The sequence below is a fragment of the Plectropomus leopardus genome, chromosome 14 (genome assembly GCF_026936395.1).
Source record: "Plectropomus leopardus strain MGB_pleo_1.0 chromosome 14, ASM2693639v1, whole genome shotgun sequence".
NCBI lineage: Eukaryota > Metazoa > Chordata > Actinopteri > Perciformes > Serranidae > Plectropomus > Plectropomus leopardus.
This window is the reverse complement of record NC_142189.1, coordinates 15,890,095-15,910,190: the sequence shown is the minus strand read 5'-3', so window position 1 is coordinate 15,910,190 and position 20,096 is coordinate 15,890,095. Positions and strand designations below refer to the sequence as shown.

Here is a 20,096-nt window from a genome sequence, read left to right as displayed (position 1 = left end):
GTTGTTTTTTTATTCGATTTTTTATTAATATTGCAAATACAAATTAAAATGTTGGTAGCCGACTAGAATAGTAAAACCAGTTGCTTTTCAGTACCATATAGGCTCAATCTTGCAGCAATAAAAATGACTTTAGTGAGATATCTAGACTGAGATGTTAGTTGCCCATAATTGTGAACAGTGTTTGCATTTGAATAAAGTAATAAATTGAAATGCCATTTTAGTCAATATTAAATTAAAAAGAGATACATCAACAAATAAATATGATCAAGAACAATGAAAAAATGAATGACTATGAAATAAATCCATGAAAAAATAAATGTCTATATTTTATTACTTATTTATATAACAAGGCGTATAATAAGTAATAAGTACACAATATACAATATAATAATGATAATCAATAAAAAAAAAATAAGAAAATAAAAGAGAAAGGTTAATGAGATCAGATGTCTGAAAACACAAGATAATCACTCCCATCTACTTCCGCCTTGGCTGCTGTAGAGGAGGGAACTATCTTGACAATCGGCGCGACGGCCCTTTAAGCAGTGGGCGGAGCGTGAATATTGAACTTGTAACTGTTGTCTGCAGTGATATCATAACACTGCAATATGAGGACGCGCTCATATGACCGCCACCCAGCTCCATCCCTGGGCGAGACACAGGTCAGTAAGGAAACCGCTTAGTTTACCTCATGCTCCCATGAATTCTTCATCTCTGCGGTGCTGCTGATGTCATTTTTTCTGCAATAGCAGCAGTCTCGATCATTCTGTGATGTCGTCTAAAATGCTGACTTCCTCCACGATGATTGTTGCACCCCCATGGATTTACAGGAAGCAAATTGTGGTCATTCTTTTAATCATATTAGCATATGAGTGAGGAGCTATTGGATGATGCAGGATAATGCTAAACTAACGCCGTTGTTGCCGTTAATTCAGAGATGACAGCTAATTCACCACCCAAAAGGGGTGTGAACCTTGTAATGCCGTATGAGTTGCAATGAGTTGAAATTTGACTTTTGCCGGAGGTGGTCAGATGCATTCCTATGTCCTGATATGATCATAGTGTTAGGTAATGTCTAAATACAGCAGTGCGCTGTTTAAAGCTATCTAATCCATTAAGAAGCACCATATTAATGAGTAATAATAATTTACATCACATGATTATGGAAATATTAAGCTACTGGAAATGAGCAACCTTGGACCACAAGCACTGATTGCAAGCACACACACTAATAATATTGATTGACCGACAACCTGGCTCCATTACTCTGCTCCATGTCTAGCTCACTTCCTTATGGGGTCATGTGGCTGCAGATAGAAGTTTGACCATCCCTGAAAATCAGCCTACATCTTATGACTTCCTGTCTTGTGTAGGTGTAACTGGAGCAAAAGGTAGGCATGGGGAATAAAAGGAGGAGGAAGGATGCCAGCTGAGCCCCTCATCTGTCTGCAGCCGCTGTCAAGGTAAAGAAAAAGACAGAAAATGGCTCAGTCCATGAGGAGGCCGGAGACTCTGGGAGCCATGGACCACGAGCCCCAGAGGGACAAGACCAGAACCAGCTATTTTGGCAACGTCAAGACCAGGTCAGGCTTCTCAATACATGGATTACTGAAGAGAAAACAAAAGGGGAAAGCTCTAAGCAGACATGTGACGAGTTTGGCTGGCATTTACATCTCAGATTTATAAGCACGCCACAATTCAGTCTTTCATTATTCTAATAACAAGGGTAACATGTCCAGATTATCACTAAGCATGTGTCATGCCAGGCTGCAATACATGGAGGATATTCTCTTTTTTTTTTTTTTTAGCATAATATGCACATTTTCATTAACTGGTTTCAACCACTGTCACTGAAGGACACTGAACGACATCCATTGCACAGACAACTCCCACACCCCCTATAAATAACTCTGATTGGACTGTGATGGTGCTCTATACAGCTATTCACACTTCAGATATTCGAAACAATTAATCATTGAATCCTTGCTATTAGAGAGGAAATCCACCCTAACACAGAATTTATATTAAAGTGTGGACATTCATGTTTGACTTAAGGAGCAGTATTTGTGCAGAAATAATGTAAAACCTAATACCTAACCTAACCTAATTAAGTCTGAATGAAGATCATGAGATATGGTTAAAAACTACAAACACTAGTAAATTGATCTTTCAGTTTAGGTTATTTTGCTGGATTTTAAGATGTGTACATTTGCTGCTTTTGTTTGTCTTATGTGATACAAAATTGAATGTCTTTGGAGTTTTCACTGTTTGTTAGCCAAAACAAGCAATCTGAAGATGACACCTTAGGTTTTCATTATATCTGATACCCGTTTCATCACCTTGTTTCAGTGAAGTGGACTCTAGGCACATGACTTTGAATTGAGTCAGACTCGAGTCACAAATTTGACGACTTCAGATTCAACTTGACAAAAACAAAAAAAACACTTGCAACTCAATGTAACATCAATGACTTGACCTCACTCGGACTTCAACCTTTTGACTTGAAAATATTTGATGCCTTCCCTCAAGCCCAAAGATTAAAAAGTATGTTATTTAAAATATGTGCCATGAATTAATTCTACTGAATCAATTTATATTAATACTATTAATACCCAGCAAGTCAACATTTAATTTCCCAGATTATCCTCTTTGTTTGAACCAATCTGGCAGCATCCAGTCAAGTTACAGGAGAAGACCACGAAGAGGTAATGATACATTACTAAGCAGTTAGAAAAAGTGATAACAAAATTAACTTTGTTCGTGAACAAAAACTTTGTAGTGGTTAACAAAAGACAAATCGCAGTTTGCAAAATGCGCGGGTTGAAGACTGCATGCAGAGATGCAATAACTTCTGAAAAATTTGTTTTAACGAATAAATCTACATTTTAAAATCATTTTTGTAGATTTTATTTTTCAGCCTGTTTGCATTGCATTACTTTTAGTTAAGAATACATTATGACTTGAGCAGAACTCGAAACTCAAAGTTTAGGACTTGAGTCTTGAATTTGGGACTTGTCAGTCTTGACTTGAGACTTATTTCTGAGAATTATGACTGAATGACAGATTATTAATGACAGAATTATGACTTGGTCCCACCTCAACTTTATTATTTCAGAAACCAACAAGTAGTCAATGATTTGAGAAATTAAGTATCCATTTGTAAGTCTGAACCTGCAGCAGAGACTGTGGAGATCATGGGACATTGGACAGCAATTCAGTTAACTTTAAAATGTCAATCATTAATTTTAATAAGTAAAGTATATTTGTTTAGCATCTGTGTAAAGAAATCCAGTTTGAAGTCACGTGAGATCTTTTCGAAGATCAACAGTTAAGAGCTTTGCAGCAGCGTTTTTGACCACTCGTAAACTCAATTCAGTTCAAAAAACTTTGTCTGTGAAGAGCAATTTGCTAACTCAAGTAGAGCATCACAGAAATACAACACAGGAAAAAACACACACACACACCCAGGGATGTCTTGCTACCATTAAGTAAGAAAAGCAGCAAGTTAAGTAATATTCTTCAGCTGTTCCTGCTCAGCGTCTTACTGATGAGAATGAAACAAGAACGTCTGTTTTGTCAGAATTAAGCTGAAGAAAATTAGCAGCAGTCCAATTTTGAATAGGATTTAGGCAGTCATGGTAAATAGACAGTCTGTTTTGTTTTAAGGGTTAAAGACGATATTTTTATTTTCAACAAAATTAAAAACAGTTACCCCATAATAGAAAGCCAAAAAACTGGAGGGCTTCTTGAAACTAGTAATAGTACAACAAAGTACAAAAAAGATGGTGTTCTTTGGTGAAGGACATGAACAAACTGAAAAAACAGAGAGGAACCAAGGCACTCGTCTTAAAGCAGTAAGTTGAAATACTTCCTGAAGCTGGACGCCAAAACGTGTTAAAGTATCTATTGTTTTTTAATCTAGTTCTAATAAAAACGGTAGATAATTCAACGCATTTTGGCATTATGAAGTATCTATTGTTTTTTAGTAGTAGTGGTACTTTCCTGTTTTTTCTATTTACTCCATAATATTTAAAAGGCCTAAACTGGTGCATAAAATTCACCATAACAGGAAATTAAGTGAATATTTTCATTATTGATTAGACTATCAGTTATATATTTGAACAATGTTATGAGCTGTAACTTATGACATGCTTTCAGTGTTTTTTAGAAAACATTCAGACTTAATGTGTGTGCAGATGTGTAACCTGCATAAAGGGACAGTTCCCCCCAAATAGAAAACAGACAAACATAGCTTGCTAGCTTACCTTACAGCTCAGTAGAGGAGCACGCCATTAATTTTCACATCTCACACTGTCAGGAGCACAAGCCTGTCATCCATGAGTAGATGCATGCTTCCTTTTTTGTAGTTTGGTAGACAGAAAATAGTTCTGACATGAAACTGCTCACAACAAAGTCTGTGGATTATCTTGAGTAACTGGGTCATGATTTATGGAAAGAGACATTGCTGCTGAGTTTGTCAGATGTCTGCCAGATATCTCCAACACTCGGCAACTCACGTCAAAACAGTCTAGACTGATAAAAGCACTGGAGATAAGAGGAAAAATAAGTATTTTGATTTAGGGTGAACTGCTCCTTTAAATATATTTGCATCTGTTTTTTCCTGCTCTCTCTCAGGCTCGGTTCTAAGCTTCCTCCTGGCGTCTCTCAGCCTCCACAGTTCGCTAAGCGGCCTTGGGAGACTCAACCTCAGGCCCGAGTGATGCAGGAGCCTGCAGCCAGCAGCCAGCGTCAGCACCAAGTGACCGTGGGCCGGCCTCTCAACCACACCCCTCACATCAGAAACCCCAAACTGCGACAGTACTACCTGCAAGGTGAGCCTGCAGCATGCTTCAGTGAGCAGGCTGTTTGCATTAAGTGGAGGCAAATTGTGGGATGAACTTGAGTTGGAATTTACATTTTATAATTCTCACAGGGAGCCTGGTGGCCATCTCTTTGCATAAAGCTATTTTCATACAGAGAGGAACGGCAGGCACATGAGCTGGAGTGTTTTAAACCTGTTAGGGAAGGAAGTCTGCCTCCTGATACTTGTGCTGTGCTCAGGATGTTTTGTCATTATTCGTTTTTACTCACAGGGACTTCATGGGATCTAAACAATGCTGCGGTGAAGCAGGAGCTTATGAGTGGAGCATCAGATGACAGCACAAGCAGCAGGGTGAGTCACATGTTTTTGTTTTTGACTTTTCAGACTATATTGTTCGTATTGTGTGCATTGAGCAACACAGCTTGTAGGAACAAGTTAGAGGAAGTTGGGAAGCAACGGACAGACAGTGGATTTATTGCTGCATATATCATCTTTGCTAGAGGGAAGCATTTGGCGGCTGGTAATTAGTGTCACAATTTATGGTCATGGAAGAGTTGATAAAGACCGTCCAAGGTTCAGAGGTGAGTGTCAGAGTCGTCCGTGAGCACCATGGGAAAACAGAGTCTCTTTCAGAGTCTCTACGACAAATACAGCCGGAGGAATGTATATTCAGACGTTTATTCAAAGGTATTTATCAGCTGGATTTTTGATATTGCTGCTGATTTGTTCAATATGTAAGCAAGGGTTGATTTCTCTATTATCATGAAGCTGCAAGGGGTGTCAGTGCTTATTACTAAGTGCTCTAGTCTGATTTGTTTGACCTTTGCCTGGAAACCTGTGATATTTTCATTGTTATTTTTCTTCCTTCCTTTCTTTTTCAAGTCAGTAACATTTGCTGCTTCTGTTTAAGATATATGGATTTTTTTGAGCTGAAGACAAATCACATGCAGTATATTCAGTTGCCAGTTTATTAGGTGCACCAAGCTAAAACTACTGCACTCTAACATAACAGTTATAATGTTCAGTTTTACAGATGTGTTGATTCAACTTAAAGTATTTTATGATGAGTGTATGTTGAGATTGAAAGTAGAGATTTTAGCAACACATCCTTCTTTTTCCAAATAATTTATTGAAACAAGACGGTGATACATGGAACAAGTAGGAAACAGTTGGTATCTTGAAGAATTTTCAGCCTATATATATATATATATATATATATATATATATATATATATATATATATATATATATATATATATTATATATATATTATTATTATTATTATTGTTATTATATTATTATTATTATTATTATTATTATTATTATTATTATTATTCAATAGTAGTACTATTGAAAACCTCAAGGGGTCACAGCAAGCGCACAGATGCACATCTTTGTATACACATAATCTAAGGGATCTTATACAGGGTCTTAAGGTGAACAACTACAGTGACACTTCAGGGGGAAGCCGATATTCATAACATATGAACGGCCTCTAATGGGAGCCTGAAGAACCTCCTAAGTATGGACCTGACAGAAGGGATTTCAGCAGAAGAGGAAATTTTCTTACAGGCAGTTAAAGAGGCGAAGGCGATAATTTAATTTTAATAATTGTTCTACTGTTTTTTTTTGTTGGGTTTTTTTTTTTCAACTTTTGAGCAGCTTGTGTTTGTTCAAACACACACACAAAATTTATGCTTAGACAATTACACACACACACACACACACACACACACACACACACACACAGCTCCAGACATATCCACATGCTCATTCCCACACAAAAGCACACAGTTTTTCTGTGGTCACATAATCTGTCAGGCGTCAGTAATCTGATTTAGGTCAATGGATCCATCTGTTAGTGGATGACTGATGCTTCACTTCCACTGTTTCAAACTATAATTTATATTATTCACAGGTTCCGATCCAACCTGATGTAACTGTCAAACTGATTTAGAGTTGAAGCACGCAGTGAGATCTGCACAACAAATGGCAGTCAGTATTTGGGTTTGTAGCTTTTATTTGACTGAACGTTGTTTTCTACCTTGTGTCGAGCCGCAGTTCAACTCGTAAAGATGTTACTGCAGCTGATAGTAGCTACACACTACAGATGTACTCATTTGTTTGTGAAATTTGTAATATTGATTTGGAGACATGGATAGTTAACTAGCCAGTCTTGTTGATACATACTGCCAGATTATAGTGAGTAGAGCACAGAGTAAATAGTGAGTGGTTTACATACAGTTTGTCATGGAATTTCTAACTTCGGTATATGCCTTGAAAAATATCGATAATCATTAACATTTTTTGATGACATGGGGAAAACTGAGTTTTTATTAAAAGATAGACATAACAAGGCAGAAAACAACAGAATGACTGTAGTCAACATTAACATTAAGAGAGAGAGAGAGAAAGTGCAGCCGATGCCGATGTATCAACTGCAGAAAATGAGTACTAAAACTGTTTCAAATATTCAGGAACAATATGTATCAACAAATTGATATTTTAGAAAAAAATAGTCAGTCATATGCAACATTTTTGTTATTGAAGCATATTAGCATAATTAATAATAATAATTATAATAATAATAATAATAGCTTTGTGGCTCATTGCAGACTAATAATCTGTCCCCTTGATAATAGTCTACAATAGTTTTTGAATAAAGGGGTATTTTTGAGGTGCTTTCCCGTCAGTTTTAATAAGGAATGAAGTTCAATTTTGTTCATTTACTCAAGATTTAAAAAATAATACTATAACTGTGACTATAGAAAGCTATATATGTCTGTATATTCCCAGAATGACTTCTAGAAACAACAATTATGAAATGGCTGTTTTCCCAGAAGGAAAGCTTTTAGTAGCCTCATTGATTAATTTCCTGCAGGTGCCCCATTTGAGATATTGAAGGTTCCTCTAGCAACACTTTTCCATGACATTTCACAGACCAATAACAATTTTTTCTCCCTTGTCCCACTTGCCCAGCATTTTTCAAACATATCAGATTCAACTTCAACACACACGAAGAGAGAGAAAGAGTGCAGGGACAAAACAGAGAAACATACACGATGTCAACGAAATGTCACACAGCGACACATATTAGAGCTTTATGTTGCTTTGACAGCTACAGAAAATAGATTTACTGTCATGTTAGATTACATGGTAGGTTATGCACCGAAGATTATTTTAACAATACATTCTATGTAACATTTTTTACAAAGCTTTTATAAAACTTAAAATTATTTTTACTAATTTCATGCCTTTTCCAGGGCTGGAAAATGAAATTTTGGAATTCCAGAATCAGAATCAGACATTTATTATCAGTATTATCAGTATTATCGTTGCAGTCACTCTGATGCCAATTATAGAGGATCACAGAAAGTAGAAATAAGCACCAGCACAATGTGAAAACATATAATTGAAATACAGTAATAATAAAGACAATTACCATTAGTATGGAAATATTTAAGAATTATAAGTAAGTATAATGTGCTGAGTATGCAAAGTGTTTAAAAATTCAAAACTGTGCCGAATGCTACAATGCAATGTGTAAAATTAGCATGTAAAGTTAGATATATAATATTTGTCTGTGATGCTACAATGTACAACAGGAATGTACATGCGTAAAAAGAATAATAAGAATATATATTTTTCTTAATTTTCATAATATCCAGGTTTTCCATGACAGTTAGAACCGAGTAGTAAACCCCCAAGTGAACAAGGCTCCTTAAAGTTTTTTAACGCTGTCCTAGCTCAAAGTGTTTAGGTTGCTGGATGCATCGGGATGGATGCAAATGATCTCATGCATGAATAAAGAAAAACTTCTGGTGTGTGATCAGAACTTCCACGAAACATTTTCTTGCATTGGTGTTTCAGGGTCTCCCTGGAGACACGGTGTTCAGCATCTCGTCTCGGTTCAACAGTAACGGTACGTCCTCAGCAGATGAGGGAAAAATGGGTCAACGTCCCTCCATTTCAACTTCACCCTCCGCGTCTGCTACCCTTATCCAGAAAGAGGTAAGAGTGAACTGTAAGCACATAATGGCACCTGACATGTGAAGCCCTCTCAAAGTGTGCATATTGCATGTGTAAAACGATATAATTTACATGTTTTTATCCTACCATTTTTAACTTGATTTGCAAAACAAAACATTTTCTCTGTCGGTCTGATGACTTCAGCTTAGAGTAGTTTCAAGCAGGAAGTGTGTTGATCCATCTTAAACCTATTCCGGCAACCTCAGCAAGAAATCTGTCCTTGTAAGAAAACTCGGACTGATAATGCACAACATGTACTCTTCAGCCATTTTAATGCAACTGTAAAAATCTGCCACCAGCCCTCATGTGTGACATGGAGCTAAGATGTGACTACAAACAAAGAGAGGAGGGGAAATGTTGGCCTGTAGAAAGAGGAAGTAGTCACTCCTGTCACTGGGCTGTATCTATTTTAATGTCAGAGCTATTCTTATCATGGCTTCCATTCTGAAGCAGCTGGTCGTCCCGAAGGGAAAAAACACTTCCACCAGTCAAGGATCATCTCAACCAGAACTGGATGTTGATCCTAAACAGAAGCGAGAGGCCGAGGCGGATCCTGCGTGTTTGGAAACACTTGCTGCTCAACCTCAGCCACCCTCACCAGAGGCAGAATATGACAAACTACTGGTAAGACAAAACTACTTCCTTTACTGCACTTCATGTACTTTAGAAAACACTACGTTTGCATTATTTTAATATATTAATGTTTAGAAGTAAAGAAAATACAAAAATGTCTGAGTTTTTAGCAGTTGACTAAAGTGATTTCCCCTCTAAGCTCTGTGTGTAGATATAAACGGCACATTTTAAAGGGATAGTTCAGATTTTTTGAAGTGGAGTTGTATGGGGTACTTATCTATAGTCAGTGTATTATAAACAGTAGATGTCAGTTGCCACGCCCCCAGTTTGGAGAGGCAGGCTAAAAATGTTGATATCATTTTAAGTGTACGCTATATTAAAAGTATTTTCACTGTTTAATCTTTCTGCCAGATGGCCATTTCCAACGGGGAAGCAGTGTCAGATTCCCATCATAACTACCAGACTCTGTTGACAAAAACAGTAATTTTAGCTCGCTGAGCACAGGAGATGCGGATCTACGCTGCCTCGATCAGTTTGTTTTATTGTGTGACTTTGGTGAACCTAAACTATTTTTTTTCTAACACCAAACTCACACAATCACACAAAAAAACAGATTGATCAAGGCCGTGGTCGACCAGCAGCTCCTGTGTTCAACAGTGTTTAATCACTATTTTCCTCAGTGGAGTCTGGCTTTGGCTGCATTTTCCTGTTGGAAATCACTGTCTGACATTTAGTAGAAAATACTCTCAATAAAGCATGCACTTTAACTGATATTTTAGGTAGGACTTCTTTAGGTGGTTTAAAATGTGTTTTGTAGCACAGCAGCAATATTGCTTAGCTTCAGACTGCAGCCTTCTTCTCCAAACTGGTGCTGTGCTGACTGATATCCACTGTATGTTAAATAATGTCTGTGGATTATTACCCCATACAACCCCATTTTAAAAACAACTCAACTATGCCTTTAAGGTAACAAAAAAACTTAGATTCTTATTTTCAGGTGATTATACACTTAGGAAACCATAGTTATAAATATTATATTCTATTTCTGCCAATAGATCCCCCTAAATCCTACACACTGGACCTTTTCTTCATTGTTTGTCAGTAAAAAAAGCTGATATCAACTAATAGCTACAGCTCTTGTTTTATCATTAAGTATATTTTGTCTTTAATGCGGATACAATATGTGATGCTGACAGGATGTGGAGGCGGTGCCGATGCCTGATGGACAGCTGTGTTTACTGGCTCTGCCCCCAGAGTGCTGTCAGGGGGAGGGCCCTGAGGCCATGCCATACCTCAAACTGTTTTGCCGCTACATTACCGACCGTAAGGTGGGTGTGATCAACGGTTACATAATTCACGTCATCAGACAGACATCTGTGAGGTAACATCAGCGCCCACTGTCTCTGTTAGGGTGTGGTTTCAGGCATCCTGCTGGTGACATCGAATAAGATCTTCTTTGACCCGTGTAAGACGCACGCTCTGGTGAAGGAACACGGCTGTGAGGAATACCTGCTGTCCTGCTCTGTTGACAATCTGGCCTCGGTCTCCTTCTTCTCTGACATCTCACATGTTCACTTCAGCACCTCCCAGCAGAGGTCAGCAATGATTCACTGCTCCTAAACAACACACACAGACTGTTACAGGAGAGTCTTTATTCCCTCTTTTATTCTTTTCTTATTAGGAGAAAAGGAAAGAAAATTTTCCAGAAGTTGAAAACCGCCAAAAGCCGAGCAGGCAGCCTCCCAAACCCAAAGGCGGAGTCGTTGCCGGCTCTGGTGTCTGTGGCTCCTTCAGATTTGTCCAGTCTGGCACTGAGCCTGACCAGAGAGGTTTCTGCGGAGGAGGAGGAGGCAGAGAGCAGAGACATGGCGGAGGCTGAGGTGGAGCTTGATAGCAGTCCTCTGGAGGTGCTGTCAGAGGCGTCTGTGGGCAGCCTGGGAGTGGCAGTCCTGAGCAGCGCAGCCACCTTCTGCTGTGGAGGTCAAGAGACGGCGAGTAAAATGAAGACGGAGCTGCTGCACACTGATGAAACGGGGAAGTCCTCTGTGAAGAGTCAGACTGCAGGTGAGCATCTGAAAAATGGTTTATTTTTATTTGTTTAGTTTTAAGGGTCCCATATCATGCAAATGTTTTGTTATTATTTTTATTTTGGGTTTCTACTTGAACATGTTTACATGTTTTAACCACTTTAAACCTGGATGGACATCTGTTTTTTTGTGCTGCATTCAGGCGCCTTTCACAAGTATTTAAACCTTCGAAACGTGAGCATTTCTCTTCAAAAACATTGGAAAATGCAATAAGAAAATTTCGAGCCATTGGTAAAAGGTGACAAGAAAACAACCTGAAAATATATTTTTTTAGAAAAAGCAAGAAAAGAGAGATAGTGAGAGTATTAAAATAATTAGGGAAACTATATTTATTATTGGAATTGTGAATTTTCAAGGTCATTTATTTCCTTGTTTGTTTTTGTTTTTTATCTCCCCCCTTTTTTTTTGCAATTTCTAAGGTAATTTTCTTGTAACATTTTACTAATTTGTTGCTAATTGTGGGTCATTTCTTTTTAAGTTGCTCGTTACCATCCTTCCATGTTTTTGAAAGAAATCAAGCAAATTATGCTCAGTGTTCAAAAACACTTTTTTCCAGCACTGTCTGCCTGAGTATATCTGTATTGACCTTGTTTCTGTTTGCTCACATCCCAAAAAAGCCCAGTCTGCTCTGATCGCTCAGTGTTTCCGGGTCTTGCCCATCTGCGCTCCTGGCTCTATTGCAGCTGGGGATGGACTGTAATGGCACTGTAGCAACAGTTTCTTCTTTAATATAGTATAGTTGTGGCATACCACTTCACAGTCCCTGTTTTAAAGGCACAGTTTCTGAATATGGACTGTGTGCATTTTTCTGTGGATTGGGCATTTTCATACCGAAACAGCATTTGTATAGCAATTAGACCTGCTTTGTATGAAAAGAAGACTTGGAAATATAACTATTATATTATTATATAATAGTACTATTATATGGGACTTTTAATTTTCCTCACCGTGAGTGAACCCTTTCTCTCTGTTTGTTTTCAGCGCCTCGGAGGTCATCAGCAGGAAGTCCTGGGAGTCTGATGTTTGTGCGGCTGCGGGTTCAGCCATCTGCAGGAAAGAAAAAGAGTGCAGGAGGCCTTCACCTGGGGTCGGCCAAAACTTTACCAAGAAGGGACTCCTGGCTGGCCCTTTCTCAAGAGAGGTACAGTAACTAATGACAGAAAAATGCACATGGACCAGAAATGTAACCCTCTGGACCCTGGATCATCATCACTTTTGTTGCGCTGTGTTCAGATGCCTTTAAGCAGAAGAGTCTGCTTAAACATATGGTGATTGTACATTGATAAAATGAGATTAAATGGGAGCTGATGAATAGAACAAAAAGGTTGGTGCAATGCTTACATTTGTTATGTGATTTATGTATCATGTTTCCATATGAGCAGTTGAGGATGAAGTACCTGAAAGCCATACTTGAGTATAAGTACAGATATCTTACCAGAAAATGACTCTGGTAGAAGTTGAAGTCCCCTATTAGAATATTAATTAATCTAAGTATCATATATTTTCTGTAATTAAGTAACTAAAGACAAAGACAGAAACTCTCGCACACTGTCCGGCTTACTGCTGACATATTTATTGAGTGAAAAAAACTTTGTTTCGGTCTAGCAGACCTTCATCAGCTGATGAAACATCCTTTTTTTCACTCAATAAATATGTCAGCAGTAAGAGGGACAGTGTGCAAGAGTTTCTCTCTTTGTCTTTAGATTGTTCCCTCCTCTGACGCACCTGTCACACATTAAGATTTTCTTCTGTAATTAAGTATCCAAAGTAATTTTACAATATTATGTATTGAAAGTAAAAGTACAAGTAATTGCTGTTAATAAAAACAGCAAGCGGTCAGAATTATAAAATGTATTTCTTTGTAGCATACGCTACCTTAAAAATAGGGTGTACATTACACTTAAAGAAACACATGGCGTTCTCCACTTCACTTCAACTTAAAAGATTTAAAGAGCAAAATGCAGTTTTTCATTCCCTCCCATTCCTTCATTCGTTCAGCCTTCCTCTCTCCCATTTTCCTCCCTTTACTCATTTTGTAGTAGTAAGATGCTAAGAGGAGGAGTATTGGAGTAAAAGTATGCATTTTATTTGGGAAATGTAGTGGAGTAAAATGCGAATTAGCTCTAAAATATAATCTGGCATGGTGCATCAAATGGTCACATTTATGTTTTAATCTGTACATGGTCCCTTTTTAATAAAATAAATGAATAAAAAAAATATTTAGGAAATGTAGTGGATTAAAGGTTGACATAAATATAAACTAAAGTGAAGAACAGATAATCCCAAAAAATACATAAGCACTATTATTACTTTATTACATCACACCACTGCATATGATTGCATATGGAAATAAAGGTCAATTAAAAGGAAAAAAAGCATGAATAACACTGAAGCGCTCCTCCTGGTCATGTAGGTTTCACCATGTTGACGCAGCTGTTGGAGTTGTTTGTCTGACTGCTTTGTCTTTCCCCTGCAGCTCTGATGAGCTGTACGCCTACCTGACACACTGTCGGCCGGACTTGTGTATACTTGAGGGAGGGGAGGAAGAGGGGGAGGCAGACCGTGACGACGAGGAGTTTGTACTCATTGAGGACAAAGAGGAAGAGGAGGAGGAGGTGGAGGAGGAGGAGGAGGAGGTGTTACAGAGGCACCGCAGCTCAGGAGACGACTGGGAGGTGAGTGGGTTTATTTCAGTCTCCGAGGAGAGATTTACCTGGATGTTGGTGCAAATAATGGAAAAGAACAGGTGTGTTTGTTTGTGAACACACTTGCCTCAAGGTGAGTGTCGTGACGGAGGGAAGTCAAAAATCCCTCATGAACAATCTAGCTTGTTTTGTTTTTAATTCATCAGAGGTTTTCTTTCAGATGGTTTTGATGGAAGAGAGCGGGGATAAGCCGACCCTGGTCATCGACAGGGACCCTGACGGACTCAATAACATCGTGGAGAGCAGCCACATTTTACAAGCTTCACATGTCAGAGAAGTGGGTGATGCACACAAACTCCTCACACACATGCACCTGCTCTTTGTAAACGCATCGCAAAGTTTGTGTCTTATTAGCTCGCTTCAAAATACTAAATCATGTTTCAATCAACATTAAAACTTGTGGAGTGAATAAAAGAACATTTCATGATATTTATTCCATTAAATTTGTTTTATTTTTTATTTACCCACTTCTTAGTTTTAAACTTTAAAAACGATTACTAATGAATAGAAAAAAATCACTTTCACAGGAATTTGTGACCACAAAAGAAACTTCAACTGGACTTTGAGACTTTAGTAATGTATGAATAGGTTGCTAGGAAACATTTGCAGTGCCTTTCAGTCAGATGCAAAACAAATATGTAAGTTAAACACGAAGTCAATGCAACATCTTGAGCTTTGACATAAAAATAACAGTGTCATGTGTAACTTAATCATCAAAAGCTTTTGAAATGTTGGTTTGACTTTGTTTAACTTATTAATGTATACACAAGGGCATATTGGTGTTCTAGAAATAATTCTGATGCAACCTTTACATTATTTTTTATATTAATGTTATTTGTGCATGATTTGAGGTTTATTGTGTTTCAAAAATTTGGTTTCTTTAACAGTCAGGGCATGTCAAAGGTAAATAAAAAATGTGGTGATACTTGTAAATTAAGGTTAGTCTTGACACTATTTTGTTGTAGAACAGAGTCAGTCCTGCAGCGTTATAATTAAATAGTATTTCAATCAGATATGTCGACTATATATAAGGTTTATTCCTTATTTTCGTATTGCAGGTTCTCTGTCTTTTTTGTGAAATTAGATTTTTTATGTGAGTAAAATTAATTTGACTATAATCCATATTACCTGTTACACCTTTCACTCCATATAGTTTATAGACAGATAGTTTTGTCACTTGGTTCAGACAGCTATTCAGTTAAAAGTTTGCCACACCTTTGAGTTAGGAGGTGTAAATATTCAACCAATCTCTCTGTGAGAACTAGTTTGTGTGGTGCAGGTTTTAATTGACGAATTAAAAAGTCTCCATTTCTTACACTTGAGCTACAACTACACCAAGTTAAAAGAACACTTCATCCCCCAAACTATCATTTGTACATCAGTCACTCACGCTGTTACATTAAAATTGTGTTGTCTTGCATGCCTCGACAGTGAATAAAGAATCCAAAAAAAGAGAAAAACAGAAAAGAAGAACTGAAGTCATAGCGGCCCATATACTCTCAGTAATTCCCAAATAGCTTTTTCTGACGGTGAAGTGTACAAAAGCGAAACGTATCTGTGCTCTCATCAAACTCAGACTGCATTGAAATAACAATAATTTTCCCTCGCTGAACACACAAGCTGCTGGTCTTCCCCTGCCTCAGTCAGATAGTTTGAATGTGTTATTGTGTGACTTTAGTGAATCTTAGTTAACCCTTTGAAACAGCAAACTTACACAATAACATAAACAAAGTAACTGATCGAGGCAGTGGTAGAAATTTGCAGGAGCCGGTGCAAACAGCTCCAGAGACAGAAGAGAAGAGTACGCTGATTGCTGCAAAGATTTAGACGTCAGCATCTGGCTCTGTTCATATTTATGCTGCTTCCTCCTTAACCCTTATAAATTAGAAATTTCCTCCCATTCTTTAATCTTCTCTCAGCTATGTAAGGAGCTTCCCCCGAGGACAGTTGGCCACAGCTGGCAGCTGACTTACAGTACGTCCCGTCACGGCGCCAGCCTCAAGTCCCTCTACAGAAAACTCGGTGCCACAGACTCCCCTGTGCTTATTGTCATCAAGGATGCGCTTGATGAGGTAAAACACACTTTACATTATAACTAATATCAGTTCTATGTGTTGTAATGTCCTTAAGTTTTAATAGTTTTGCTGCTCTGACTTTTCTTCATCAGATATTCGGGGCCTTTCTCTCGCACCCTCTGAAGCTCAGTGAGACGTTCTACGGCACAGGAGAAACTTTTCTCTTCATGTTGCATCCTCGTTTCAAGGTGAAGCCTGCAGAATGACAGAAACAGTCTCTACAGACTGTTTCTGTCATTCTCTTAGTTCAGTTCAGTAAGAAGTCTTGCCTGAGACCAGACCTCTGAATCAGCCCACTCCTTCGAGTTGACTGGCTCTAGCATCATGAAATAATCACATGAAACAACAGTTTCTGAGTTGAAAAACAAGTGCGGCCGGGACCAAGGGTGTAGGTTTCATTTCAACACTGAGGGGACACATATGAAACATATCAAACACAAATGACCTATATTTTTGTTATTTTTTTCTGCATCAGTTTATATTTGAAATGTTTTTAATTTTCTTAAGATAAAAGTCCTCTACTGTTCACACGTTCTTATTGTGAGGAACAAATTCATATGTTCTAAAAGCTGAGGGGGACGTGTCCCCCGCGTCCTCTATGAAATATACACCTATAGCTGGATATAACACCGTTGCCAAGCTGTTTAACTGTTTTACTTCACTCCATTTGCTCCGTTCTTAATACCCCAGCAAAACAAGTATGTCTGAATGCCTATGCATGAGTGTGGACTTCAATTGATTCAGTTAGATTCAGACGGATATGTTTATTTCTAGTGACTGGTTAAGGTAAAATCGAATCCCTCTCCCTCGTTGAATGAGCTTGAGTGGAGGCAGTGTTGGACTGACGATGGACATGGAGTGTAACAAGTTGACAATTCTGTCTGATATCAGGCAATCAGAAACCCTCCTATTAAAATTGGTATTGATGCTGCACTAGACACATTAAGCATTTTTCACAACCTCACTTCCTGAATAGATAGTGCCCAAAAGGCTTGAGAGGTGGCAAAAAAACAGTCTTGTGATGATTGATTCTGTCTTCTCTCTGCAGTGCTTCAGATGGACCGGAGAGAACTCCTTTTTTATTAAAGGAGACTTGGACTCCTTTGCCATTGGTGGCGGAAGGTAATGCTTTTTTACCACCTCCTCTCTATTTTGTCTGGAATGTATTTGGCATATTTTGAAAAAAAAAACAAAAAACTGGATGCACATTTCAGTCATTTTTCTTTGTCTCTTTTTCTGCAGTGGTCACTTTGGTCTGTGGGTGGATGAGAATCTGTACTTGGGGCGCAGCAGCCCCTGCTACACTTTCAACAATTGTTGCCTCTCTGAAACTGATGATTTCAGAGTGATGGAGCTGGAAGTGTGGACATTCGGCTGAAGAACTCCGGAGTTTCTTTTTGACCTCGCCTCGTCGCTACTGATCAGCTTTATCAAGACGGTATTTATCACTGAGCATAAAAAACACAAACGCTCATTCATTTCATGGTAATTTCCATGTAAAGATTCCACAAATTGCTGGATTTATCCGCGTGATTAAGTGCTGTGGATTTTGGTGAACTGAAGTGAACAAGGCTGATCTTGAATGGCTCGATGTCTCGGAGTGGCGCCTTTATGGACTGTTTTATGATTGACTCATTTCAGTGGGTTTGGCAAAAAAAATTAGAACTGAGTTGAGCTTAACTGGATTCTCGGAGACCTCGTTTTTGAAGGAGTGGGTTAGAAGTCACAGAAACTGCACTTTTCTCTTAATGTGAATCAATAACCTCATGATATCTCATTATTTATCATGTGAACATGATGGTCCACCTGTCTATATGGGTAATGCATGTCCCCGCCCTCATAAAACTTCAGATAATGCTGGAAGTTTGAAACACACATTAGTCTTCTTATGAGTAGATTTCTCCGTTGAAACTGGATGCACACAGCTCAAAATCCCACAAATACAAGCTCCCATCATTGGACAACAATCATTTCAGCATCATCAGTGTCATCTTACTTCACTTTGAGAAAAGCTTCTCATTTGAACAACATCTGTACTTGAAAACCATAGCGTTTCATTCATGACTATTCTGAACTCTTCATTTCAAGTGCTGACTCATACACCAATGTGGTTTCTGAACAGGACAGAAAAACCTTTGAATTAATGCAATTTTGTCTCAATTCAGCTGTATCCGTAATAACATGCTCTCACTCTGGAAGCCAGATCTACTTTGCTTACGTTGTACGGTATCGTAGATTAGTTTAAAAAATTAATAAAAATCAGCACAAATATTTAAACTCTAAAAACTTCTGTTTGTTTGATTGTTGTAGTTGTGCATGGTGTGATGGACGTTGCCAAAAAGGACACAGTTCAGATTGTATAAAAAAGGGTTTTATTATTTCACTTCTGTGGAAAAAATGGCACTGGTAGGTTACAGAATAACATATGTTTTCCCCAAAAAGGCTCCAATCAGTCCGATGTTTCATATGAAGTGGACCTTGTATGGCCCTGAAAGTTAAAGATTCTGTTTATGACATTCAGAGAATTAATATAGCCACACACAGCTATTTGCTATGTAAAGACAGAGTGAAGTAATGGCATCCTGACTGAAGAGTGAAGTCACACTCCCTCTGTGTGTGTTATAATCTGAGCTTCTCTGCTCTTTGTTATGGTCAATGGTCTGGCTGCGTGTGCATGTTAGTGCATGTAAGCCCTGTGTGTGTATCTCACTGGCTAGCTATTACGGCTGTTACCACTAGTAACGCCATCCCGACCCATGTCTTCACTTCTGAAGCATAGCACCCACCCTCCAGTTTATGAATTTGCATTTCCCAGTATATAGCGCAAGGACACCAAAAAAGAAGGAAAGGACATTATGTCAGTGACAGCATTCAAATGTTTCAGAGTCCCCTGGGAGGGCGTTTTTCTGTAGGTCAAACTGGAAGCTAATGTTGCCCTGGTTCCTTCGTCAAAAAAGCCTATGTGATTTTTCCACTGTATTTTGGATCATTGCATTAAGTAAGTTCGTGGGAAACAAACATTTACAGCACTTGCACAATTTCTTCAGCAGGATAATCTAAAAAAACATCACTTTCAGGATTATGAGGCCTAAATGCAATCGTGCAAGTATTGTAAATGGTTGCTTTTAAACAAACACCCATTCAAAAAACCCATTGACTTTGAGACAAGGGAACTAGAGGTGCTGAAAAGCTGACATATTTCTGGATTTTAGGACTCTTTACTACGGTTCTCTATTGTTAGCACCATTTGCTGCTAGGCAGCTAAGCCACCTCCATGTTGAGAGCCGTGTGGAGACAACCTGAATCAGACTCTGAATCACAGCTACGCTCTGAATGTCATATGCAGCTCTTTTAATGTTATTCCCATTTATCAGATTTCCCTGTTACTATGTAAAATCACAACATTTTTGTTACATGACTGGAAAAGGTGAAATTGAAACATATTGTGAAAATATAGTAAAGGGTAGGTCCAGATTGTTATATTTTTTCTAAAAAGAAAATCAAGGATTTCCTCTTGAAGAGACAAATACACAAAAGTAAATACATTCTTTAGATTGGAGCCTAAAAGAATAAAACAACAGTACACAGTACCATATGCCTCTCAGTTCAAGAGTCAAACATTTGGTTCTTTTGAATAACATAAATATGAACCTCTACAACTGTTCTAGCTGCAAACCAGCTTGTCCATATTAAAAACAAGGTTCTTTGGTGTGGTCACATCTTCCTCAAAAACAAAAACATACGCTAAATATTCAGCATTTGGTTTCAAACTCAAGTTACAAGAAAACAACTGAACTAATACGTT

The 20,096-nt window shown here is 38.2% G+C and overlaps 1 protein-coding gene across 2 annotated transcripts; it reads left to right on the top strand.

The window, feature by feature from the left end:
* The first annotated feature begins 514 nt into the window (after positions 1-514).
* Positions 515-18,577, top strand: LOC121953314 (oxidation resistance protein 1A). Of its 2 annotated transcripts, none has more exons than XM_042500331.2 (16): positions 515-662; positions 1,374-1,583; positions 4,636-4,832; positions 5,094-5,173; positions 8,693-8,833; positions 9,305-9,475; positions 10,621-10,752; positions 10,835-11,019; positions 11,106-11,488; positions 12,493-12,652; positions 13,988-14,186; positions 14,377-14,493; positions 16,136-16,288; positions 16,384-16,479; positions 17,340-17,413; positions 17,534-18,577. In XM_042500331.2, exons 2-16 carry the CDS (start codon positions 1,483-1,485, stop codon positions 17,667-17,669), a joined length of 2,325 nt encoding a protein of 774 aa, XP_042356265.2. In that variant the 5' UTR covers positions 515-662; positions 1,374-1,482; the 3' UTR covers positions 17,670-18,577. The 2 variants fall into 2 exon arrangements, with proteins under 2 accessions (XP_042356265.2, XP_042356264.2); XM_042500330.2 differs by having other exon boundaries at positions 9,302-9,475.
* Positions 18,578-20,096: the final 1,519 nt, after the last annotated feature.